At 43.1% G+C, this 21281-nt stretch overlaps 1 protein-coding gene across 1 annotated transcript; it reads left to right on the forward strand.

The window, feature by feature from the left end:
• The first annotated feature begins 466 nt into the window (after window positions 1-466).
• On the forward strand, window positions 467-7088 carry SLC7A13 (solute carrier family 7 member 13). Its single transcript, XM_074985711.1, has 4 exons — window positions 467-1193; window positions 2495-2626; window positions 3175-3539; window positions 3824-7088. Exons 1-4 carry the CDS (start codon window positions 467-469, stop codon window positions 4055-4057), a joined length of 1458 nt encoding a protein of 485 aa, XP_074841812.1. The 3' UTR covers window positions 4058-7088.
• The last annotated feature ends 14193 nt before the right edge of the window (window positions 7089-21281 follow it).

Raw genomic sequence — 21281 nt, forward strand, 5'->3', positions numbered from 1 at the left:
AGTCAAGGGTTCAATCCCTCCTGCAGATGAGTAGGGTCTGTTGGCCTTCTGTAGAGACATGGGCTTATTTAGCTTAGCTATCACTAAGTATAAATCTGGGTTCTTTGTGATGAACCACAACATTGTCATGGTGGAGAGACTTGCGTGGGCTAAGGACGCTCAGAGATATATTATCCAGATCTTTTATATTCCTCTGGTTCACTTCACATCTGACTCTGGGCAACTTATTTAGCCTTTTCATCTGTACTGACATTTAATATAAATTCTTCTTGCGACATTTGATTGTCAACATCACACATTGAACATAAAAAAGCCCAAAGAAGTCTTTGTCTTCTGAATGACTAAGCCAATATTCGTGAAGCGTCTCACTAGAGAATAAGGCTGGGTTAACCAATAACATAGCCATGGAATAATGGAAAGGAATATTTCTCAAGCCCTCAAAAGCAGCTGAGAACAGACAGAGAAAATGGGAAAAGGAAAGCACGGCCATTTCAAAGAAGAACTGAGAAGTAATGAACATGACAGGATGCAGCTCAAAAAAACTATAGGATATTTTGATGGGGTAAATTTTATTATAGGCACCATAGTAGGTGCAGGGATCTTTGTGTCTCCCGCAGGAGTGCTCAAGTACTCCTTACTTAATGTGGGTGTTGCACTGAGCATTTGGGCTGCTTGTGGAGTAATATCACTGCTGGGATCCCTTTGTTATGCAGAACTGGGGACTGCCCTACCCTTATGTGGAGGAGAATACAGTCACGTAAAAAGAGCGCTTGGACCCCTGCCTGCTTTCCTGTTTATCTGGACGGTAATGTTTACCAAACCAGCGTCAAATGCTGCTCGAGCCTTGTTGTTTGCAGAATATGCTACTCAACCTTTCTATGGTGCATGCCCTGCACCAGCGCTCCTAAAGAAATGCTTGGCTTTGGCGGTTCTTTGGTCTCTGGGGATTTTGAATGGCCGAAGTGTCAAAATGGCTACTTGGATTCAAACTGTTTTCACCCTACTGAAGATGATAGCACTATCTGTAATTGCCATTGGTGGCATTATCATGCTGGTGAGAGGAAGAAAGGAGAATTTAGCAAGGTTTGAGAATGCATTCAGTTCAGAGATTCCTGATGCCTCACAGATCGCAGAAGCTTTCTTCCAGGGATTATATGCATATGGCGGTTGGTGGTCCCTCAATTACATGGCAGGTATATCCCCAGTTGTTTACATTTAATGTTGCGGCCAACATTCTTACGTTTCTCTGATCATGCTATTAGAGCCCGTCTCCCAGTGAGAACAATGTAGGCTGTAAAGACATTTCTATTAAACACTGGCTATATCCACGGTTTGTGTCCAGTGGTGTCCTATCTGCTCATAGGAAGAAGGGGACTTCGAAGTAGGCGGGGTCCTTTCGAAAAGGAGCCCTGTCTGGATGAGCCACGCGGTGTCAATTTTGAAGTGCCGCGGCTGCCTGCTTGCTAATGAGGCGCTGAATATGTATTTCAGCGCTTCATTAGTAAACTTTGAAATGGCCATTTGCATGGCCATTTTGAAGTTTTTGGCTAGTGTAGACACAGCCTTTATGTTCCATAAGCCAATTAATTCAGTTTTAGATTAGTGCTAGACCTGTGGCTGATGAAACAAAAGTTGTGAGACTAATGTTAAAATTTGGCCTTCTTGGCATTCTGCCTTTTAGTAGTTTAAAATACCAAAAGCAATTTGCTACATTTTAAAAATTTTAAACTGAAGCCTGAATTCTCCAATTGATTGTGCTTGAGATTTGCATTCGAGCTAATTAAAATCAATGGGGCTTTGTGATTAGTAGAACTTTCTGCAGTTTGAGGCCTATGAGTTTATACAAAAACAGAGAAGGTTTGGGAGGTAGGGTGGGGAAAGATAGCTTAACTCTCTCCCACCACTGTCAAGTATAGATTGCCTCCACATCTCTTGGGCTATTTGGTCCTTAAGAGTTGCCTGCTAATATGCCTTATGCAACTCACTTCATTATCAGTGGACCCTTCTGTCCAGGCCCTTTTAACTTAGATGAGAATGAAAAGTATCTAGGGTCAAGAAAGTCTTTATCCTTCAAGCCATTCTCAACAACGATGTCTGGGGGCACGGGTGGTTATTTCGGAGATGGGAGGTGGGACAGGTACAGGGAGCAGATTTTTCAATAAAACAAGATTTATTAACAATTAATGTTTTTTCCCATGTACACTTGGTCAGGGCTTCGTAAGTCTTTTCCATTTGTTTACTTTGGTATTTAACAGCACTTTATATATACTGTATTTTTGATCAACTCTATTTAAAGTAGTTACAGGTCACCAAGTACAACTGTCAGTTTTCTTGATTTCACAGTTATTGTTTCTCTCTTCCCTGTTATTTCATGAAGCATAGTCAGGCATTTGCTTTTTATTCGTATCAACCTTGTCAGGAATACACTCTTTCAAAAAAGTGTACAATGACTATAATTGTTTTATTAAATAATTTTCTAAATTATATTTTTCAGAAGAGATTATAAATCCTAGCAGAAATATCCCCTTGACTGTGATGACTGCACTTCCTGCAGTGACTTTATTTTATTTACTGGTTAACATTTCATACCTGACAGTTCTGACACCTGAGGAAATTGTCTCTTCAGGTGAGGATCTCACTCTGTTTGGCTGATGGGAGAGATAATTATTACAACTGTTTAGCTGTGGACATCCTACTGGTGTGATTTTGTTCCAGCTGAAATCAGGACTTACCTATTGCAAGGTGCTGGACTTTTGATGTCAGTTGAACTATGGCCATTTATACCAACTGATGACCTGGCACAAAGATATTTAGTCCTTTTCTCAAACTTGGCTGTGCATTGCTTTCATTCTTGTGAATTCACTAGATGCCCATCTTCTGTTCTGATCTGCTTCTTATACTGTGCACATCCCTGTAGTATTTGAGTACCTTCTGCCTGTTGGCCCAGTTAATAGCAGTGCCTTTTCACTGACAGAAGCAGCAGTTGATTTTCAAGAGTTGCTGGGAAGTAGTCCTTTACATTTCTTTGTGGAATCGCACCAGGGGATAGAGCAGGAATTCTGAAACTTTTTCTTTCTGAGGCTGTTATTTCGAAATAACTTTGCTATGTAGACCTACCCTATGACTTCTGGGACACCACACTCACTGTTTTAATGACGTTTTGTTTTCTTTCAGTTGCTGTGGCAATCACTTGGGCTGACAGAGTGATCCCCTCCATTGCTTGGGTCATTCCTCTCTTTGTTGCTGTCTCAATATTTGGTTCCCTCAACAGCAACATGTTTACTTTAGGACGATTAAGTTATGCTGGAAGTCAGTCAGGACACTTGCCTATTTTAATATCCATGCTTAATGTTCGCTACTGGACCCCATCACCAGCCATGATTTTTTCAACTACCATTGCAAGCATTTTTATTATCCCTTCTGATCTAATTACTTTGACAAGCTACTTCGGGTTTTCTACATGGCTTCTGACTGGCTTGACTTGTGCCAGCCTGATTATTCTCCGATACCGGGAACCTAACCTACACCGGCCATACAAGGTAAATGGAAAAAAAGTTAAAAGCTGTATCGTTTTATCTTAGGCTATGTTTAACATTGGGGAAGAATTTCTGAATATCTGTTTTGTAAATAGCAATTGTAAATGGATAGTTCAACATTAATTTCTTGATGAAGCTTTGAGTTTTGATGACAAAATCACAGGCAAAAGGGACGATAGGGCAATTAATTGTGCATGCAGTGTGGCAAAGCGTGCTTAGTTCTCTCACCTATAATGCATAAAATGACAATTGTCTATTTTTGCTTCTAACAGTTTGTATCTTTGCAGGTGTTTTTACCAGTTGCATTTGGGATGGTGGCAGTTTCTTTGTTCTTAGTTTTGGCTCCTATAATCTCTTCTCCCAAGGTGCAGTATATTTACACCCTTCTCTGTGTGTTGGCGGGCATTCTGGTTTACCTGCCTTTTGTACATTTTAAATTGCATTTTGATTTTATTGACAAAATTACTTGTTACTTTCAGCTACTGTTGGAAGTTTCTCCTGCAGATGGTAAATATGAGTAGTAGCAAATGTTTAAACCCTTTCTGGCTAACAAGCTATAAAAGTTCTATTTTAACTCACGTGGTCATAGTCATGGAGTTAAGCATTTTCATAGGACTGATTCAGGAAAACACTAAGACCCAGGTTTTAAAGGTATTTGGGGAATGCTAACTATACCAACACATAAATAAATCCCATTTACAGAATGGATTTAGGCACTTAGGAGTCTAAATCCCATTGACTACCAAAGAGATTTAAGTTCCTAAGTGCTTAAGTTCGTTTTTGAAAATAGGATATTGGACATGTCTACATGATGAATTAGTGTAAACGAGACTAGATTCTAGTGCATTCTAGTGTTTTGTACACTGTAGGCAATTTTTATACTGCAGTGTTGTAGCCAGACAAAGTCTCCCCCTTACAAGCCAGCTTGCTCGTTGCCCCCCCCACCGAGGAGCACACAGGGCACGGAAATGGCTGCTGACAGCACAGTCTTTGATGCCCTCATTGAGGCCCAGATATGCTAGCTTATCGTGACCCTGAGAAGCAGAAAGTACAGATGGAAGGCTAACAGGCCAGACTGTCAACATGAGGGGGGGGGGACCCTCAAGAAATCACCCCAGCTGGCATTGATCGATATGATGCACACACACACAACCATCCCAGAAGGGGAAGTGCCCTGCCCGCACAGAAAGAATGTCCTGTACTCCTAAATTGCTTATCTCCTGTCTTACAAGTGCAAATTAAGTAAGAAATGCCCTTGTAACAAACTGGCGTCACAAAGACAGACCAGTATGATCTGGCACCATAGATAAGAAAGAGAATACGTAACCCAAAGGAGTATAAAAGGTGGGCCCAGCAGAACTCTAACTCTGAGTGCATTCCACCAACTACCTGCTGGTCGGGTCAGGTGATTGCCTCCCGAGGTCCACTACTGGGGACGCCCAACCTCGTATTCGTCTTTCCGTGGAATTGAGTGACCGATCCAGCTTGGCTACGCTGGTATCGAGAGACGCATAGAGGGTTAAGATACACCCATGCTAGGTCTCCGACTTTTTTTGTGCACAGCTAAAGAATTAGAGCTCTGTAACTAGATGTCATTGTGCCAAGATATCATTGTGTTAGATGGTAACAGATATCTTTGTATTGGATTGTAACGTAACTTGTTAACACCTGTACTTTGCTAGCATATAAGAAGTAAACAATAGCCTTTTGTAACCGCACGCTTATAACTGTAGCTTAAATAAACTTGTAACTAGTTAAGCTCTGAGCCTGACCCTGTTAACCCTTTTGTCACTGCAACACAGCCGGCACAACAAAAAGAACTTTAACCGTTTGGTTACTACAGCCTGGCCGTGGGTGAGAGTGCTAGGAGCTGCCTGCTCTGACAGTAAAAAACTGGGTTGCTTAGGACCCAGGGGAGTACCTCACCGCACATTACCCGGCCACTGGCTAACAAGTGTTATTTCGAAATAAGCCATTCGGGAATAGCTATTGAGAAATAACTTATTTTGAAATAACACAGCTACACACAAGAATGCATTTTGAAACAGCATTCAGCTATTTCAAAATAGCATGTTTGGACTCAAAGTGACTATTTTGAAACCATGCCATCGGACACCATTATGGTGTATTTCAAAACAGCATTGTTCTGTGTCTTAACAGTGCCTATTTAAAAACAAGCATTAGTTCTCCTGAAATGATGTTTACAAAATTCAAAACAGTGTGCCTGCGAAATTTCAAATTTATTTTGAAATAGCATGCACATAGTATAGATGGTCGCAAAGTTATTTTGAAATACCACAGCTGTTATCTCAAAATAACTTTGCTATGTGGCTATAGCCTAACTGGCACACATGCAGCTGGTAGCATGAATTAAAAGTTCCTTGGTGTTTGTAAACATTGTCCCCATAGAAATGAAATTTACATCCCTCAACTGTTAACTAACTCACAGTCTAGTAAGCCCTTTGACTCCTAACTCAGCTTGGACTTACAATGCTGTGTGCAGCAACACCTAACTACAATAAATGCTCTCATATTCAGCATCCTATCATCAAGAACACTCAAATAACCAGCATTTTAACCATAAGTACATTTTAGATATGTTTTCAGTAAGTACAGTACAGTGAAAGTAAATACAAATAGATACAGCAAATACAGTATAAGTTTATAATGTACATTACAACTGTCAGTAAATAAAGTACTCTGCATACATTTTTGTTTGTTTCTGAATATCTAATCTTGTTTACCTTTAGTGTTATGTATTGCTAGGTATACCTCTTATTATCCAGAATATTTGAATACCTGGCAACCTGCTGGTCCCATGGCTGCCAGATATGAAAGAGTTTACTGTTCCTTAAAATCTGAGGTTTAAGAATGTGCTTACGTTTAAGATTGTGAGGAGCTCCTTTGAGATTAAAATTTATAATTTTAGACAAGAAGTAGTATTACTGACTGCTCAGAGTCTTAAAGTTAAACATGTGCCCAAGGGCTTTGCTAGATTGGGGTCAGAGCATTCAACGCCTTTATGTGTAAAGAATCTCTTTCAAAATCGTAAAATCTGTAAAAGCAGGAAAAAATGTGTTTGCCCACTGTAATACTAGCAAATGTATATGTAGTGCTTTTTTTCTAGAAAAAAAAAGTGTTGGAACTCAAGTCCGAGGATTCCTCTTAAGGGTTGGAGTGTTCAGTTTTAATGCCTCCATCCCCATGCTGCTGTGGGACTGGTGGGGGCTCCTGCCCTGGTCCCTGAGCTACTGCAGAACCGGCAGTGAAAAGATTTCTGGTGTTCCAATGGAAAAAAGGTTTCAGAACTCTGTTCCGGTGCATTCCACCAGAAAAAAAAGGCCTGTCTCTATGACACTATTAACTGAATACAATCCATTATTATTGTATACACTTTAGGAATCCAGTGTAGAGTGAATTGTCAAGCTAATTCATGTTTTTATTATTTTTTAATATTAAGTAGCTTGTATTCTAGGGCTTCTGGGTTTGAATATGATGTGATATTTTTTGATCTGTGCTTGTCTGACTTAATAAAAACTTTAAAGAACCTAATCTTCTTCCCTGACGTTATTTTTTAATCCCAAAAAGAATCCACAAGGAGTTGTTGTCTATTTTAAAACAATACACACAAAGGTACAAATTATATCTTATTAAATATCATATAAGGCATTAAAAGAGTTGCTTATAGTGTTCAATAAACATAATTTGGTGTAACATACCAAATTGCATTTAATGGGAAAACAGGAACACTTGGCCATGGTTATTTCTTAGGCTCCAAGCATGAATCCAGGAATTTACTCTAGTTAATGGGCCATGATTTACCACACTCTGGTCTCTGGGGCTGTGTCTACACTATAGTGATCTCTCAAAAGATGATCTTCCTCTCTTCCGGAAGATCTTCTTGTGAAAGAGCATGTCCACCCAAAAAGCAGTGAATCAAAGGAGCAATCGGATTTTTCGATAGAGAGCACCACACAGCCCCTGCTTTTTCGAAAGAACAGCCAGGGATCAAAAAATCTGGTACCATGAGGACAGCTCTTTCAAAAAAAGTCCCCCCGCCCCCCCCGCCCCTAGTGTCTATGCATGCTCTTTTCTGAAAGAATCTTTCAGAAAAAGGCACTCTTCCTCATTTGGGAGAGGGAGAGGGCCTCTGGAAGAAGTGTTGTGTTCTTTCAAAAGGAATTCGAAAGAGAACATTTTGTGTGTGGACGCTCTGCTTGTTCTTTCAGAAGAGGGCCTGATTTTCCAAAAGGATTTACTAGTTTAAATGCGGCTCTGGTGAAGTGAGGTAGTTGCGTTGTGAGAGTCCCTGCTTCAGGGGGATGATCTTGCATCATCTTAGATGATGTCGTCCAGCTGGTGTAGCTGGCCCATACGGGGACATGAGGAAATCAGAATACAATTCCCTTGAGTCACTGCAGGAGGATATCCAAATCAAAATATTTCAGATTTGGGGAGGTTTGAAGACCCTCTCCTCTCAAAGTTTTCAACCAAAAGCAGACGCTTCACAAAAGTAATTTGGTAAAAACCAAATATTCTATCAAAAACATTTTCAAAGAAAAATTCCAGCCAATGCTATGCTAAGTGCATAGCACAATATCTGTAGAACCCTTGTTTAATATCCAAAAAGAGGAAAAATTACAATAATGTGGTATAAAATGCCTTGGATATTAATGTAACTACTGAAAAAGAAACATGAAAAAGAGACCACTGTCCTTTGCTCAATGGTAGCTGATTTGTTGGTTGTGCACATCAGTTTCCCACTGGAGAAGAAATTTGAGGCATGGAATCATGGTATCTTCCCAGGGGAGCTTGTTCATTTGAAGAATGTTCACAGCTCTTGTTCATTGGAACAGAGGTGTTCACAAATGACGCAGAGGCAATGCCTTTTTGCAGAATACTCAGCTCAGGTACTGTTGCTAATCACTCTCTCTCTCCTGGACTTTACTGGAATCTGATTTTAATTAAATACACTGTTCTTTCCTGCCTCTGCTGCTGGTTTTGAACATGGGGAAAACCCTCTAATGTACAGTTCCTGATCAATGTTTCCGCTAATCTTTTCCATACATGTGCAGAATGAATATTGATATGTGCACCAAGCAGTGCTTTTTTCCTAGAAAAAAAAAAGGTGCCAGAACTCAAGTGTGATGATTCCTTACAGGGGTTAGGGTGTTCTGTTTTAATGCTGCAGCCCCCCGCACTACTGTGGGACCAGCAGGGGCTCCTGCCCTGGTCCCTGCACTGCTGCAGAACTGGTGGTGAAAATTTTTCTGACATTCTAATGAAAGAAAGGTACCGGAACTTTGTTCTGGTGTGTCCCCCTGAAAAAAAAAATCCCTGCCCCCAAAGCATGTGTAAATGTGCACCACCAGTACAGAAAAACCCCTACCTGTGGGTGCTCTGCTAATTCACTGGGCAGCTTTTGAATCTCTCCTGAGTGGCCGCACAAACACTTAGCTTACAGGGTACACTGCTCTTGACTGATGGTTACAGGGTTACAATTTCTCCTTCTTTGGCATCTCTTCTGCAACACAAAGAAACACCAGAAAACATTTATTTACAATTCCAGCAAGTGCTTTATATCCACAGGATCCTATCATGATCATATGGGTCTGATGGGTTTGATTATTGAAAAATCAATACAAGTATTCTCATAGACTAGAGAAAACAGAGTTCTTTCAGGGATTAAGAACTGGTTAAAAGATAGGAAACAAAGGGTAGTCTTAAATGGTAAATTTTCCAGATGGAGAGGGGTAACTAGTGGTGTCCCCCAAAGGCCAGTCCTAGGACCAATCCTGTTCAATTTATTCACAAATGATCTGGAGAAGTGGGTGAGCAGTGAGGTGGCAAAGTTTGCAGATGACACTAAACTGTTCAAGATAGTCAAGACAAAGACAGACTGTGATGAACTTCAAAAAGATCTCATCAAACTGAGTGATTCGGCAGCAAAATGGCAAATTAAATTTAATGTGGATAAGTTAAAGGTAATGCACATTGGAAAAAATAACCCCAACTATACTGACAATATGATGGGGGCTGTAGTAAGTACAGGCCCAGTATGAGGCCTTAGGCCTGAACTAAAGTAATTGTAAAGACTTTGCTAACAGAAAGCAAAGTTCAGCTGTGAGCTAAAGGAATGTACTGCTCACAGAAGTTGGCAAGAAGAGGGTTGATGTTGCATAAACATATCTACCTAGCATATTGAAGTATGAATATGGTACCACAACACCCTACCCTGGAACATCCCACAGATAAGAAAGAACAGGCCAACCCATCGCAATGACAGGGGCAAAAGGGTAATATGATGGATAGAGTTGTTTTGTTCGAACCAACATGTACAAGGTGAGAGGCGGCACCTGACTACGTAGAAGGGTTGTACCTCAGTATGTCAGGAGTGATGTGTAAATTGTTTGTACCTCTGTATAAGAATGTACTCCTGGGGTGTGGTCTGGGTCCGGCCAAGGGGGCAGTGGAAACTCCTGCCACTGACTGAGCCGAGTCCATTGATTGTGGGTGCATATTTGTAGTATGCCCTGACTTAGACTGAGAAGTCTGCAGGGAACTACTATTGTGTCCAATACGGCAATAAACCTGGCCGACGTGCCTTCGCACCTTACTAGACTCTGTGGTCATTGGGGGTTCTCTTCGGGTCTGCTGTGTTGGCTATCTGCAGAGCTGGGGCAGTGCACAGAGGGAACACATGCACGCAGCCGAGCGATACCAACATTGGAGAGAGCAGAGCACCACGCTGGTAGCACCTGACAACACTGGTGACCCTGACCGCTGATCTGGTAAGTAAGCGAGCTGCCCACTGTAGGAATCGCGATCGAACATGGCAGAAAACCTCGAGCTAGGGAACCCCTGATCCCTTCCCTTATGATCCCCACGGAGTTTGATAACTCTTGGACCCTCTGGATTGCCAGTAAAGGGGGCCCATATGAATTTAAAAAAGAGAGTGGGGAAACATGGACTGGCATATGTAGAGCGATGGTAGAAACCGAGGCTCTGAAAAATAGTAATAAAAGTAAAAAAGCAAGAACTTTGCAACTTATGTCTATGGCCGTGAGATGGCTTAGACAGCATGCTGGCTTGCTGGCCAAACAAGTAATGGAAAAAACAGGGGAAGTAGGAGAGGTAACCCGGGCAGTCGAGCACTGGAAAGCCCAAGCTCTTTTAGCGGGGCAGCAGGCGGTCCAGACTCACGATATGCTCGAGCAAGTAAAGCAGGAAAATAAACAATTGGAGACAGATGTAACAAACCTGCAGAAGTAAAAAGTGCCATCCCCTGCTATTCAACGTAATTCAGGTGCTGTCACAGTGCCTGAGGAATGGGGACAGAAATGGAAACAGGTGGTTCTTGCCAATTAAGAGATGGAACTTGGGACAGTTGGGATGGGTGTTGCAATGGGGACCTGTGGAATGGCCCTGTTGACCCATCCTTTCGTGACCCATGGGCAGGGGCTACCGCATTGCAACTGCCACCTTATGATGTCAGCCAGGTTCTGGATAAGCCCTCCCCAAAACCTAGATCAATTCCAGTAAAAACAGGAGAAATGGGTGAAAATGGGACAGAAAGCCCCACTGAAAAGCCTATTCCCCACCTTTACCCCGATGCTACCCTGCAGCCACCTAGCCCTCCTGCATTAAAGTTATGGGATGAAGTGGAAACTGTAATGAAAAACTTAACTAATCATTTGAGGAAGCCATGGCCACGCCGTAACTATGCATAAAGGGAAAGAGATCAGGAACCTACCCCCCATCCACCACGCGTGAGCGGCTTAGCAGCCAGGCTTGACGCTTTAAAGATTAATGAACTAACTGCGCTAGTTGGCGCTGTTGGACCTCCCCCTCTGAAAATTTCAATGAGTTTATGGCATAGCTCCATAAAGGCTCGCAGTTACTCAAAGCAGTAGGGATTGACACGTTGCAGGAACCAATCTTGGTGCAAACCCTCTTGGGACCGCTGAACAGTCATACCCTCGGTTTTGATGATGATGTTGCAGAGATGCTTAAACGTGTGGTTCAGAAGCACTTTAAGTTGTCCAGTGAGTTAGCTGCTCTCAAAGGAATTGCAAGATTGCTGGGGGAGGCTCCAGCCAAACTGGCAGACAGAATTCAAACTTATATCAGATTAACAGCAGGGTCTGCTAAAGTGGAAGATTTGAAGCAAATTGTTTTGGAGGTGCTGCCTCCTGGTGTGTTAGACTGGATGAATGCTTGGTGTGAGAATGGACGTAAAGAGGTACCTTGGGACGAATGGATTGCAAAGGTGGAGACGGCAATTAAGCAGTAGGAAGGAACTCCTGTTAATGAGCTGCGTACTCAGTTAGGACAATGGAAGGGTCCTGGATACTCTCCCCGTGGTCTTGGCTGGGGTTGGAGAGGTCGTGGACCAAATAGAATTGGAGGAGGTGATAGAGAGAGTTCGTGGGTACCTCCTGGAGTTCTAAAACAGGAAAACTTGAACCTGAAAGGAGAGATTGAGAGGCTGCAGGCACAGCTGCAGGCATGTATGATTGGCAAGGAGTCTCAACAGGAAAAAGATAAGACGGGGACGAAGGTAGCCAGGGCGACAGTCCTGACATCAGTACTGAACAACCCAATCGCTACTGATACAGTAGCATAGGACAGTCCTATCCTCGTCTCAGAATGCATCTTTCAGCAACCCATGACGGTAGATGTATGGGGATGCCCCCATTTAAGCATTCGAGTCAGGGAAGGGCTAGTAGATTTTCTATTTGATATGGGGGTTGGAATTCCTATAGTAAAAGACAGTTTTGATGCATATCCAGTTGGAGAGTCAGTGCAAATACAAGGAATATCTGGAACTAACCAAACGTATAATGTTAAAACCCTTACCCTCCAGTTTGGGATGCATACCGTTCATGAGAAGTGCGCTATTGCAGAGAGAGAGAATCTAATTGGGGCAGAAACCATTAAACGACTGGGATTAATTTTGGACTTTCCAAACGTGTGTATTAGACAAACTCTCACTGTAATGCAAGGTACAACTTATACCAATCTAATCCCTATGGGACTGGCTACACAGACGGTAAAAGCAATAAAGCCTAAACAACTGCCTCCCACACCAAAAGGCTGGGAGAGCTGGTGGACTGAAATTCAAACCGTCTGGGCAGTGGACTCCCTAGATACAGGTAAAATGCAGACCTCTGTTACATTGGAGGGAGATACACCCCCATTTATAAAGCAGTACCCAATACCTCAGGAAGCAAAGGACTCATTAAGGCACATAATAACAGAATTGGAAAAATGAAATTTAATCAGAAAGTGTTCAGCGCCTAACGCAGCACCAATTTGTCCAGTCAAAAAACCTGATGGTACATGGAGATTAACTATTGACTATCGGGGGTTAAACCAGACTGCCAAATGGGGGGCTCCTGTGGTGGCAGCTTACCCCGAACTGTTGGAGGGGTTCACCCCTGACATGAAGTGGTTCTCAGTACTCGATGTGGCAAATGGCTTTTGGAGTCTACCTTTACACCCAGAGTCTCATTATCGAACATCGTTTGTATTCCAAGGTATGCAATACTGCTGGAATGTTTTGCCAATGGGGTACTGTGATGCACCAACAATTTTCCATACAGTAGTGAGAAATATGTTGGAAAAAGAGGGGCTATTACAAAAGGGAAGAATTGTTCAGTATGTAGATGACATTTTAATAGTCAGTAAAACAGAGCAGGAGCATGAAGAGTTACTGAAACAGCTGTTGACCAGCTGCCAAGCTTATGGCTTAAAATTTAACCCCTCGAAGTCTCAGATTAACCAGAGAGAAGTGCTGTATCTGGGAATTCGACTCAGTTCTGGGGGAAGGTCTGTGGATAAAGAAAGAGTAAAGTGCATTGTTAACCTGCCCATGCCGGTAGACACCAAGTCTCTGCAGTCCTTTCTGGGACTCACTAACTTTTGCAGAGAATTTATGGTAGGATACGCAGAAAAGGCACATCCCCTGTATGAGGTACTTGAAAGACCACAGCGGACCAGGACAGAAGAGGCAACTAAGGCATGGGAAAGTCTAAAACAGGGATTGATGGAGGCACCCACCTTAGCCGCCCCTAATAATGACTTCCCCTTTGTACTGTATCCTAGTGTTAAGAATTTCTGTATTGTTAGTATGCTAACCCAGGGTACAGGTGCTGGGGAAAGACCCATTGCGTATTACAGCAGAGCATTAACTAGTCCAGAGAGCAAACTGGGGGTGTGTGAGCAAACGGCCCTTGCTGCGTACTGGACGTTACAAAAATCCCAGGCAATTGTTGGAGCAAGCAAGGTGATTGTAAAAAGTCACCATGCACTGGGAAGGTTCCTCAGTCAGGAAAATCTGTCTAAAGGACATGTGAGAGTTGATAAAGCCATTCAGTGGGTCTTTGCTCTCATGTCAGAGAATGTTCAGTTAGTCACACTGAAAGACCCAGAAATATCTGTGTGGGGATTAACTGTGAATGGTAGAGAACATGTATGTGAGCCTCAAAGAGAATCTAAGGCGCATCCTGTGTTTAAAGCAGCCCCAATTGACCAAGTGAGTGGTAAAGCCATTTGGTTTGTGGATGGTAGCTCATACTACGAGAAAGGGGAGCGAGTCACTGGCTTTGCTAGGATTTGCCTAAATGGAAAGGAGCCAAGCGGCGAGGCCTTCCAGTATAAATTGGCTAAAGGAGGAATGCAGGCTGCAGAGGTGTCAGCGGTTTTGGAAGTGTTGAAAAGAATGAAGGGCAAGCAATCTGAGCGCATAATAGGAACTGACTCTAATTATGCGTATAAGGGCACCACTATCTACCTCCCATGGTGGCAAAGTATGGGGTTTACAGGAAACGATGGTTCAGAAATTAAGCACAAAACCCTATGGCAGCAAATAGAAACATTGACAAAACAGTATAAAAAGATCCAAATGGTTAAAATAAAAGCTCATAGGAAAAAAGGGCCCTTGCAGTGGGGAAATGAACAAGCAGATGCACTGGCTAAGGAGGCCGCCCTTACTGGCGCACTGTGCGAACCAATGCCTGTAGTGGTAACCACTAGAGCACAGGCAAAATTGCAACAGGAAAGTGAGGCAAACCACCTGAAACAGGCATAGTTTTTACAAGACCTTCAGGCAAAAGATGATTCAATACAACAATGGATAATTGAATGCCCAGCACAATGGCAGGGTGTCCCGTTAAAGAAAGAGAGAGAGTGTATATTGGCTAAACCCGACAATGACTGGGTTATGGTAATCCCTCAACAAATGAAGTACCTTCTGTTAAGATGGGTTCATGGGTCGCTTGTGGGAGGTCACCCAAAACTAGAGGAGGCATTGGAGAAACTTAAAAAACTGGGTTGGTGGCCTGGAATGAGAGAAGATTTAAATTTACATCTCCACAGCTGCTTAATATGTGCTAAACAGGACCCTGCTAGAAGGAAATGATGGGGAGAACTAATGCATCATGCGCTCAAGGGCCCCCTTCAACGTTTGCAGGTTGATTTCGTGGGACCTCTACCCACCACCCATAGGGGAAACAGATTCTTATTTGTGATTGTGGATAGTTTCAGCAAATGGGTAGAAGCCTTCCCTACAAAGAAAGAGACCAGTGGGGCAGCCGCAAGAGTGTAAATAACGGAAATTTTTCCAAAATGGGGGCTGCCCCATAGCATTGATTCCAACAATGGCCCTGCCTTTATAGGACAGGTGTATCGTGATATTGGTACCTGGGCTGGTATCCCGCTACCACTACACATTCCCTACCACCCACAGGCAGGAGGACAGGTGGAAGGAATGAATAAAACTCTAAAAGTTGAACTGTCGGAAGTATGTAATGAATTAGGAACCAACTGGGACGTGGGACTCCCATCGGTCTTAATGAGGATCCGAGGTCGTCCAAATCACATGACAGGATTCAGTCCCTATGAAGTACGTTTGGGAGACCAATGCCTGGCTGGGAAAACCTAGTATACCCTCCAGATTGGGAAACAATTACAGCACTGGCAACCACCACTTGGATGAACAGTTTAAAGTATTGATTGGGCACAGTTCAGGGAGCAGCTGCAGCGCAGCAGGCTGCAGAGCAGCGAAAAATGAATCAGGCTTTTGATGAACACAGTAATGTTAAGCAATGGAAAATCGGACGACAGGTAATGGCTAAAATTGAACCAGGTCTCAAGAAAAAATTTCCAAAGGCAGAATGGTGTGGGCCTTGGACCATTTTGGAGAAATTAGGGCCCTCGCTGTACTTGGTTGACATAGACAAAGAGCCGCGCTGGAAACATGCCATGCAATTAAAGGAATATAAGGGTTAAACATGCATGTTACATGCCTGTGCTTGCTTTACAGAAAAATACACTGGATAAGCAAGTATGATAAGTACCATGGAAACCTTCCAACTGAATAATGGAAGCTTTATAAGCTTTAATCTCAGAGCTCCATCTGCACCCTATGTATTGCTGCATGTTGCTTGGAGACAATTAACATGCTTTGAATCGTCTAGACCTTACCCGGTCAGACAATTGAGGGCAAGGGGCCAGTTCACTGAGGCATTGATAATATAATCACCATCTGGTGGAATGATAAAAACACTTCTGCGTGGACGTTGGACCAAAAAGGAAAACAGCCGCTGTGGATGGTAGGGTCAGGCATCTCATGGATTAATAATGTACCTACCATTCCCTTGGGAACAAGATTCCTGTTCATAAATCCACCAAGTGATCCGGTCATACTGTCTTTGTTAAATGGGGATTATACCCAGGAAGAGCCAGTGAAAAAGGAACAGATGCGGCTGATATGACTGGTCCTATATCGGGTACTATGGCTATGAAGTATTGCTGCTTTAAAAAAAAACAAAACCTTTTATATCTGTAAGGGAGAAGCGAGTGTTGTTTTGTATTTTTACAGGTTAAGATGCCAACATGGATATGGACCTTGGCAGGCATTTTGGTGATAGCCCAAGACTCGAAGGGACTGGTTGGTGTCATTAAGATCAACCGAACACATTTGGTAACCAGGACCTTCTGGGTCGAGACAGCAGATAACCCTGACGGATGGGAGACAGCAAGTCAGCAGCACCCTAGCGGGACTGTATTAAAGCTGGTGTGTGAAACTCAAGGAAAGCAACAAATGGAAAACATCCTCAGGTTTTTGCCTTTCCCGATTCTGATGGCGTGGGGATGGACAGTTAAAAACGGCAGCCAAACTCAATGCATTTCCATCCCAAAGCTTGAAAATGCACGAAGACGAATTGAAAAGGAGCTGACTTTAAGTAAGGAGACACAGGGGGAGTATGCATGCTGCTGGAAGGTTAATGTTGTTGTTAACTGTAAACCCATTGACATTATCGCCCGTCCTCATCCAACTTCCGAGGACGTTTTTCCAGGTAGTACACCACAACACCATGAACATAATAAAAATAAGGAAAGGAAACGAGCAACTCTGGATATGGAGCATGCTCTAGTGGCGCCAAAGCAAATTATGGAGGTATATCTTACAGGTATGGTGGGGGAGGATCTTACTCTAACATGCATTATACAACCACACTTGCTTCAAACCAATACGGTATAGCTGGATTGGTTTCGAGCAATAAACCCAGTAATCAGTTACATTGAAGGACAGGTAAAAACATATGGGGATTGGCTAAATAGGGTGGAATTTACAGATGTGCAAAATAAGTGGAGTGCATCTATTCGCATTCACAATATACAATTAAGGGATGCAGGTACATACACAGGGACTTGGTCTATAACCCCGAGTACCAGTAAATGTATTTACCATGTGCAGGTCTGTGAGGATGCCTGTCCTACAGCTGCCCCAACACCATTGCCTTCCCCCCCTCCACACATTAATACTACCCCAAAGGAAGGATGCCCATTTATACAACCATGGCCCACATCAGGAATCTTCCTACACCCCACGACGGAATATATGGTGGAGAATGTAGGCTGGCTGTATATGCCACTTAGACTGGATTTTGCAGGTGTGGCCATGCCAAGGCAATGTCCCAGCCATTATAAGGATTGGTTTAACTCTGAGATGCAAATGCAGCTACAACTTTGGAAGGGCTCTCAAATTACCCCACAACAACATAGAGACAGACGGGATATATTGGGAACAGCCCTGGGAGGGTCTAGCCTTGGCATGTCCCTATGGAACTCGGCAGATATTGAAAATCTCAATTTAAAAATCAACACTGTGGTGAATGGAATAGGCAAAGCAGTTAAAACTGTGGGAGGGATTAGTAGTCTATTACTGGATCAGCATGCAATCACTATTGACGATATGCATTTAATTGCACAAGGGTTTAAACACCTAAATGCTACTATTTTGTCTCTCATCAACAGCATGCAAAACAATGACGTTTTATTTGCAGTTGCCTGCACAGCCTATGGCAATAGGGTAATAGAGATTGTACAGCAAAGTTGGCTACAGTTACAGCTTCAAAACTGGCCTTGTATCTTAGACCAGGCATCCATCATGAACCAATACAACAACAGGGCATAAATCACATGAGGCCTATCTTTCTGTAATTTGCTAAATTTGATAAAATCCCAAGACAGAATCATGAGGAGGACAAGAGTATAAACCTCATGATGGCAGTGCCTAGATGGGTACAAGAGCCAGTTAAGGTTTACTATGCAAATAGTGTAGGGACGTTGGTAAATAAGACATATGTGCAACATTACCTCACTGTGCGCTTGGTAACTGAAACTGGCTCAGAAGTTAATCAAGCATGTTGCACGAAACATAATGGATGGTGGTTGTGTGAGTGCTATGCCAAAATTGACATTAATGCCACTAAAAAGGGCTGGGCACGATTAGTACAAAAGGAATTAGTTGCAGAGGTGGTGCAAATTCAAGACATGGCTTGTGCCATAGGGTTTCATAATTTCTCCAGAAATGGCAATATCTGCCCCACAAGTGAGGCAGGATTCTGTGTGCCTGTGACCAGCACCATTCAAATAGGAGCCCATGCCTTTTGGCCAACAAGAAAGGGTAATGCTGTCAGTGAAATGATCATCCTATGTGAACACTTACAAAACTTGTTAATTGACCTGTTTCCCCCTGTGAAGTTCTTACAGCTAGATATATATGACTTGGTTGCAAGAACTAAGGAATCCCTAATACCAATAGCCCAATTGATTCAACAGCAGATAAGTGAAATTGATGCGGTGCACAGAGAGGTGGAAACACCCTGGTGGGCGATTCCAGAGGATGTGACTTTACATCCAGTGGTCCGCACTCTAAGCATATTCCTAATGGGGATCCAGGCACTAACTGTTGTTGTGTTGATAGGAATGTGCTGCTACATGATCCGTCAGACAAAGAAAGCTAAGTTACAAGGTCTAGTAAATAAAGGAATGGAAATGGCAATCAACACTGCTGTGGTATACCCAAACAATCATTTCATGGAGTGGGAAGTTAAAGCACAATAACCTACATTGGTATAACACAAAGTTATAAGACCTATATTCTATATATTCCATAGGCCGTGTCTACATGTGCCCCAAACTTCGAAATGGCCATGCAAATGGCCATTTCGAAATTTACTAATGAAGCGCTGAAATGCATATTCAGCGCTTCATTAGCATGCGGGCGGCAGCCGCGCTTCGAAATTGACGCTCCTTGCCGCTGCGCTGCGCGGCGCGTCCAGACGGGGCTCCTTTTCGAAAGGACGCCGCCTACTTCGAAGTCCCCTTATTCCCATGAGTCCCTACACTATGAGCTCAAGGGAATAAGGGGACTTCGAAGTAGGCGGCGTCCTTTCGAAAAGGAGCCCTGTCTGGACGCGCCGCGTGGCGGCAAGGAGCATCAATTTCGAAGCGCGGCTGCCGCCCGCATGCTAATGAAGCGCTGAATATGCATTTCAGCGCTTCATTAGTAAATTTCAAAATGGCCATTTGCATGGCCATTTCGAAGTTTGGGGCATGTGTAGACGTAGCCATATATCCATAACCTACATTGGTATATCACAGAGTTATAAGACCTAGATTCTATATATTCCATATGCACATTTATTCCATAACACACATTTGTATCTTTGGGATAGTCTCTATATCCCCTCGAAGCCCTCAGTAGGACAACAAATAGGTGCCTGACCCCCCCCACCCCACGAACTCAAGGTCCCGGGCCTAACATTCCCAGGCCCACCATAAGGGACTAAAAAATAATTGGAAAATAAAATCTACCTAATAGTCGTACGAGGGAATGTGCAGACTAAAAAGACAGATGGGGCATGAGTGTATGGATGGTAACATAAGGTAACCACATAACAGTGTTTAGCCCACTGGGTTATCTTTAGACCATACATTATGCTTTTCCGGGATGATGGTTAAACGTCCTCCCCATAAAAAGATAAAAAGTGGGGGAATGTAGAAAGTACAGGCCCAGTATGAGGCCTTAGGCCTGAACTAAAGTAATTGTAAAGACTTTGCTAACAGAAAGCAAAGTTCAGCTGTGAGCCAAAGGAATGCATTGCTCACAGAAGTTGGCAAGTAGAGGGTTGATGTTGCATAAACATATCTACCTAGCATATTGAACATGGTACCAGAACACCCTACCCTGGAACATTCCACAGATAAGAAAGAACAGGCCGACCTATCCCAATGACAGGGGCAAAAGGGTAATATGATGGATAGAGTTGTTTTGTTCGAACCAACATGTAGAAGGTGAGAGGCGGCACCTGACTACGTAGAAGGGTTGTACCTCAATACGTCAGGAGTGATGTGTAAACTGTTTGTAACTGTGTATAAGTATGTACTCCTGGGGTGTGGTCTGGGTCCAGCCGAGGGGGCAGTGGAAAGTCCTGCCACTGACTGAGCTGAGTCCATTGATTGTGGGTGCATATTTGTAGTATGCCCTGACTTAGACTAAGAAGTCTACAGGGAACTACTATTGCGTCCAATACGGCAATAAACCTGGCTGATGTGCCTTTGCACCTTACTAGACTCTGTGGTCATTGGGGGTTCTCTTCGGGTCTGCTGTGTCGACTATCTGCAGAGCTGGGGCAGCGGACAGAGGGAACACACGCACGCAGCCGAGTGATACCATCATTGGAGAGAGCAGAGCATCACGCTGGTAGCATCTGACAACAGGGGCTAATTTAGCTATAACTAATCATGAAAGAGATCTTGGAGTTATTGCGGATAGTTCCTTGAAAACATCCACGCAGTGTGCAGAGGCAGTCAAAAACGCAAATAGGATGTTAGCTATTATTAAAAAAGGGATAGAAAATAACTCAAGGAGTATCTTACTGCCCCTGTATAAATCTATGGTACGCCCACATCTTGAATACTGTGTATGGATGTGGTCTCCTCACCTCAAAAAGGATATATTGGCATTAGAAAAGGTTCAGAAGAGGGCAACTAAAATGATTAGGGGCTTGGAACACGTCCCGTACGAGGAGAGGCTAAAAAGATTGGGACTTTTCAGTTTAGAAAAGAGGAGACTGAAGGGGGACATGCTACAGGTATATAAAATTATGACAGGTGTGGAGAGGGTGAATATGGAGACGTTATTTACTTGTGCCCATAACACAAGAACTAGAGGACACCAAATGAAATTAATGGGTAGCAGGTTTAAAACTAATAAAAGAAAGTTCTTCACTCAGTGCATAGTTAACCTGTGGAACTCCTTGCCGGAGGAGACTGTGAAGGCTAGGACTAGAACAAAATTTAAGAAAGAGCTAGATAAATTCATGGAAGTTAGATCCATAGAAGGCTATTAGCCAAGGGTAGTAACCATGTCCCTGGCCTCTGATTGTCAGA

The sequence above is a fragment of the Carettochelys insculpta genome, chromosome 2, assembly GCF_033958435.1.
Source record: "Carettochelys insculpta isolate YL-2023 chromosome 2, ASM3395843v1, whole genome shotgun sequence".
Taxonomy (NCBI): domain Eukaryota; kingdom Metazoa; phylum Chordata; order Testudines; family Carettochelyidae; genus Carettochelys; species Carettochelys insculpta.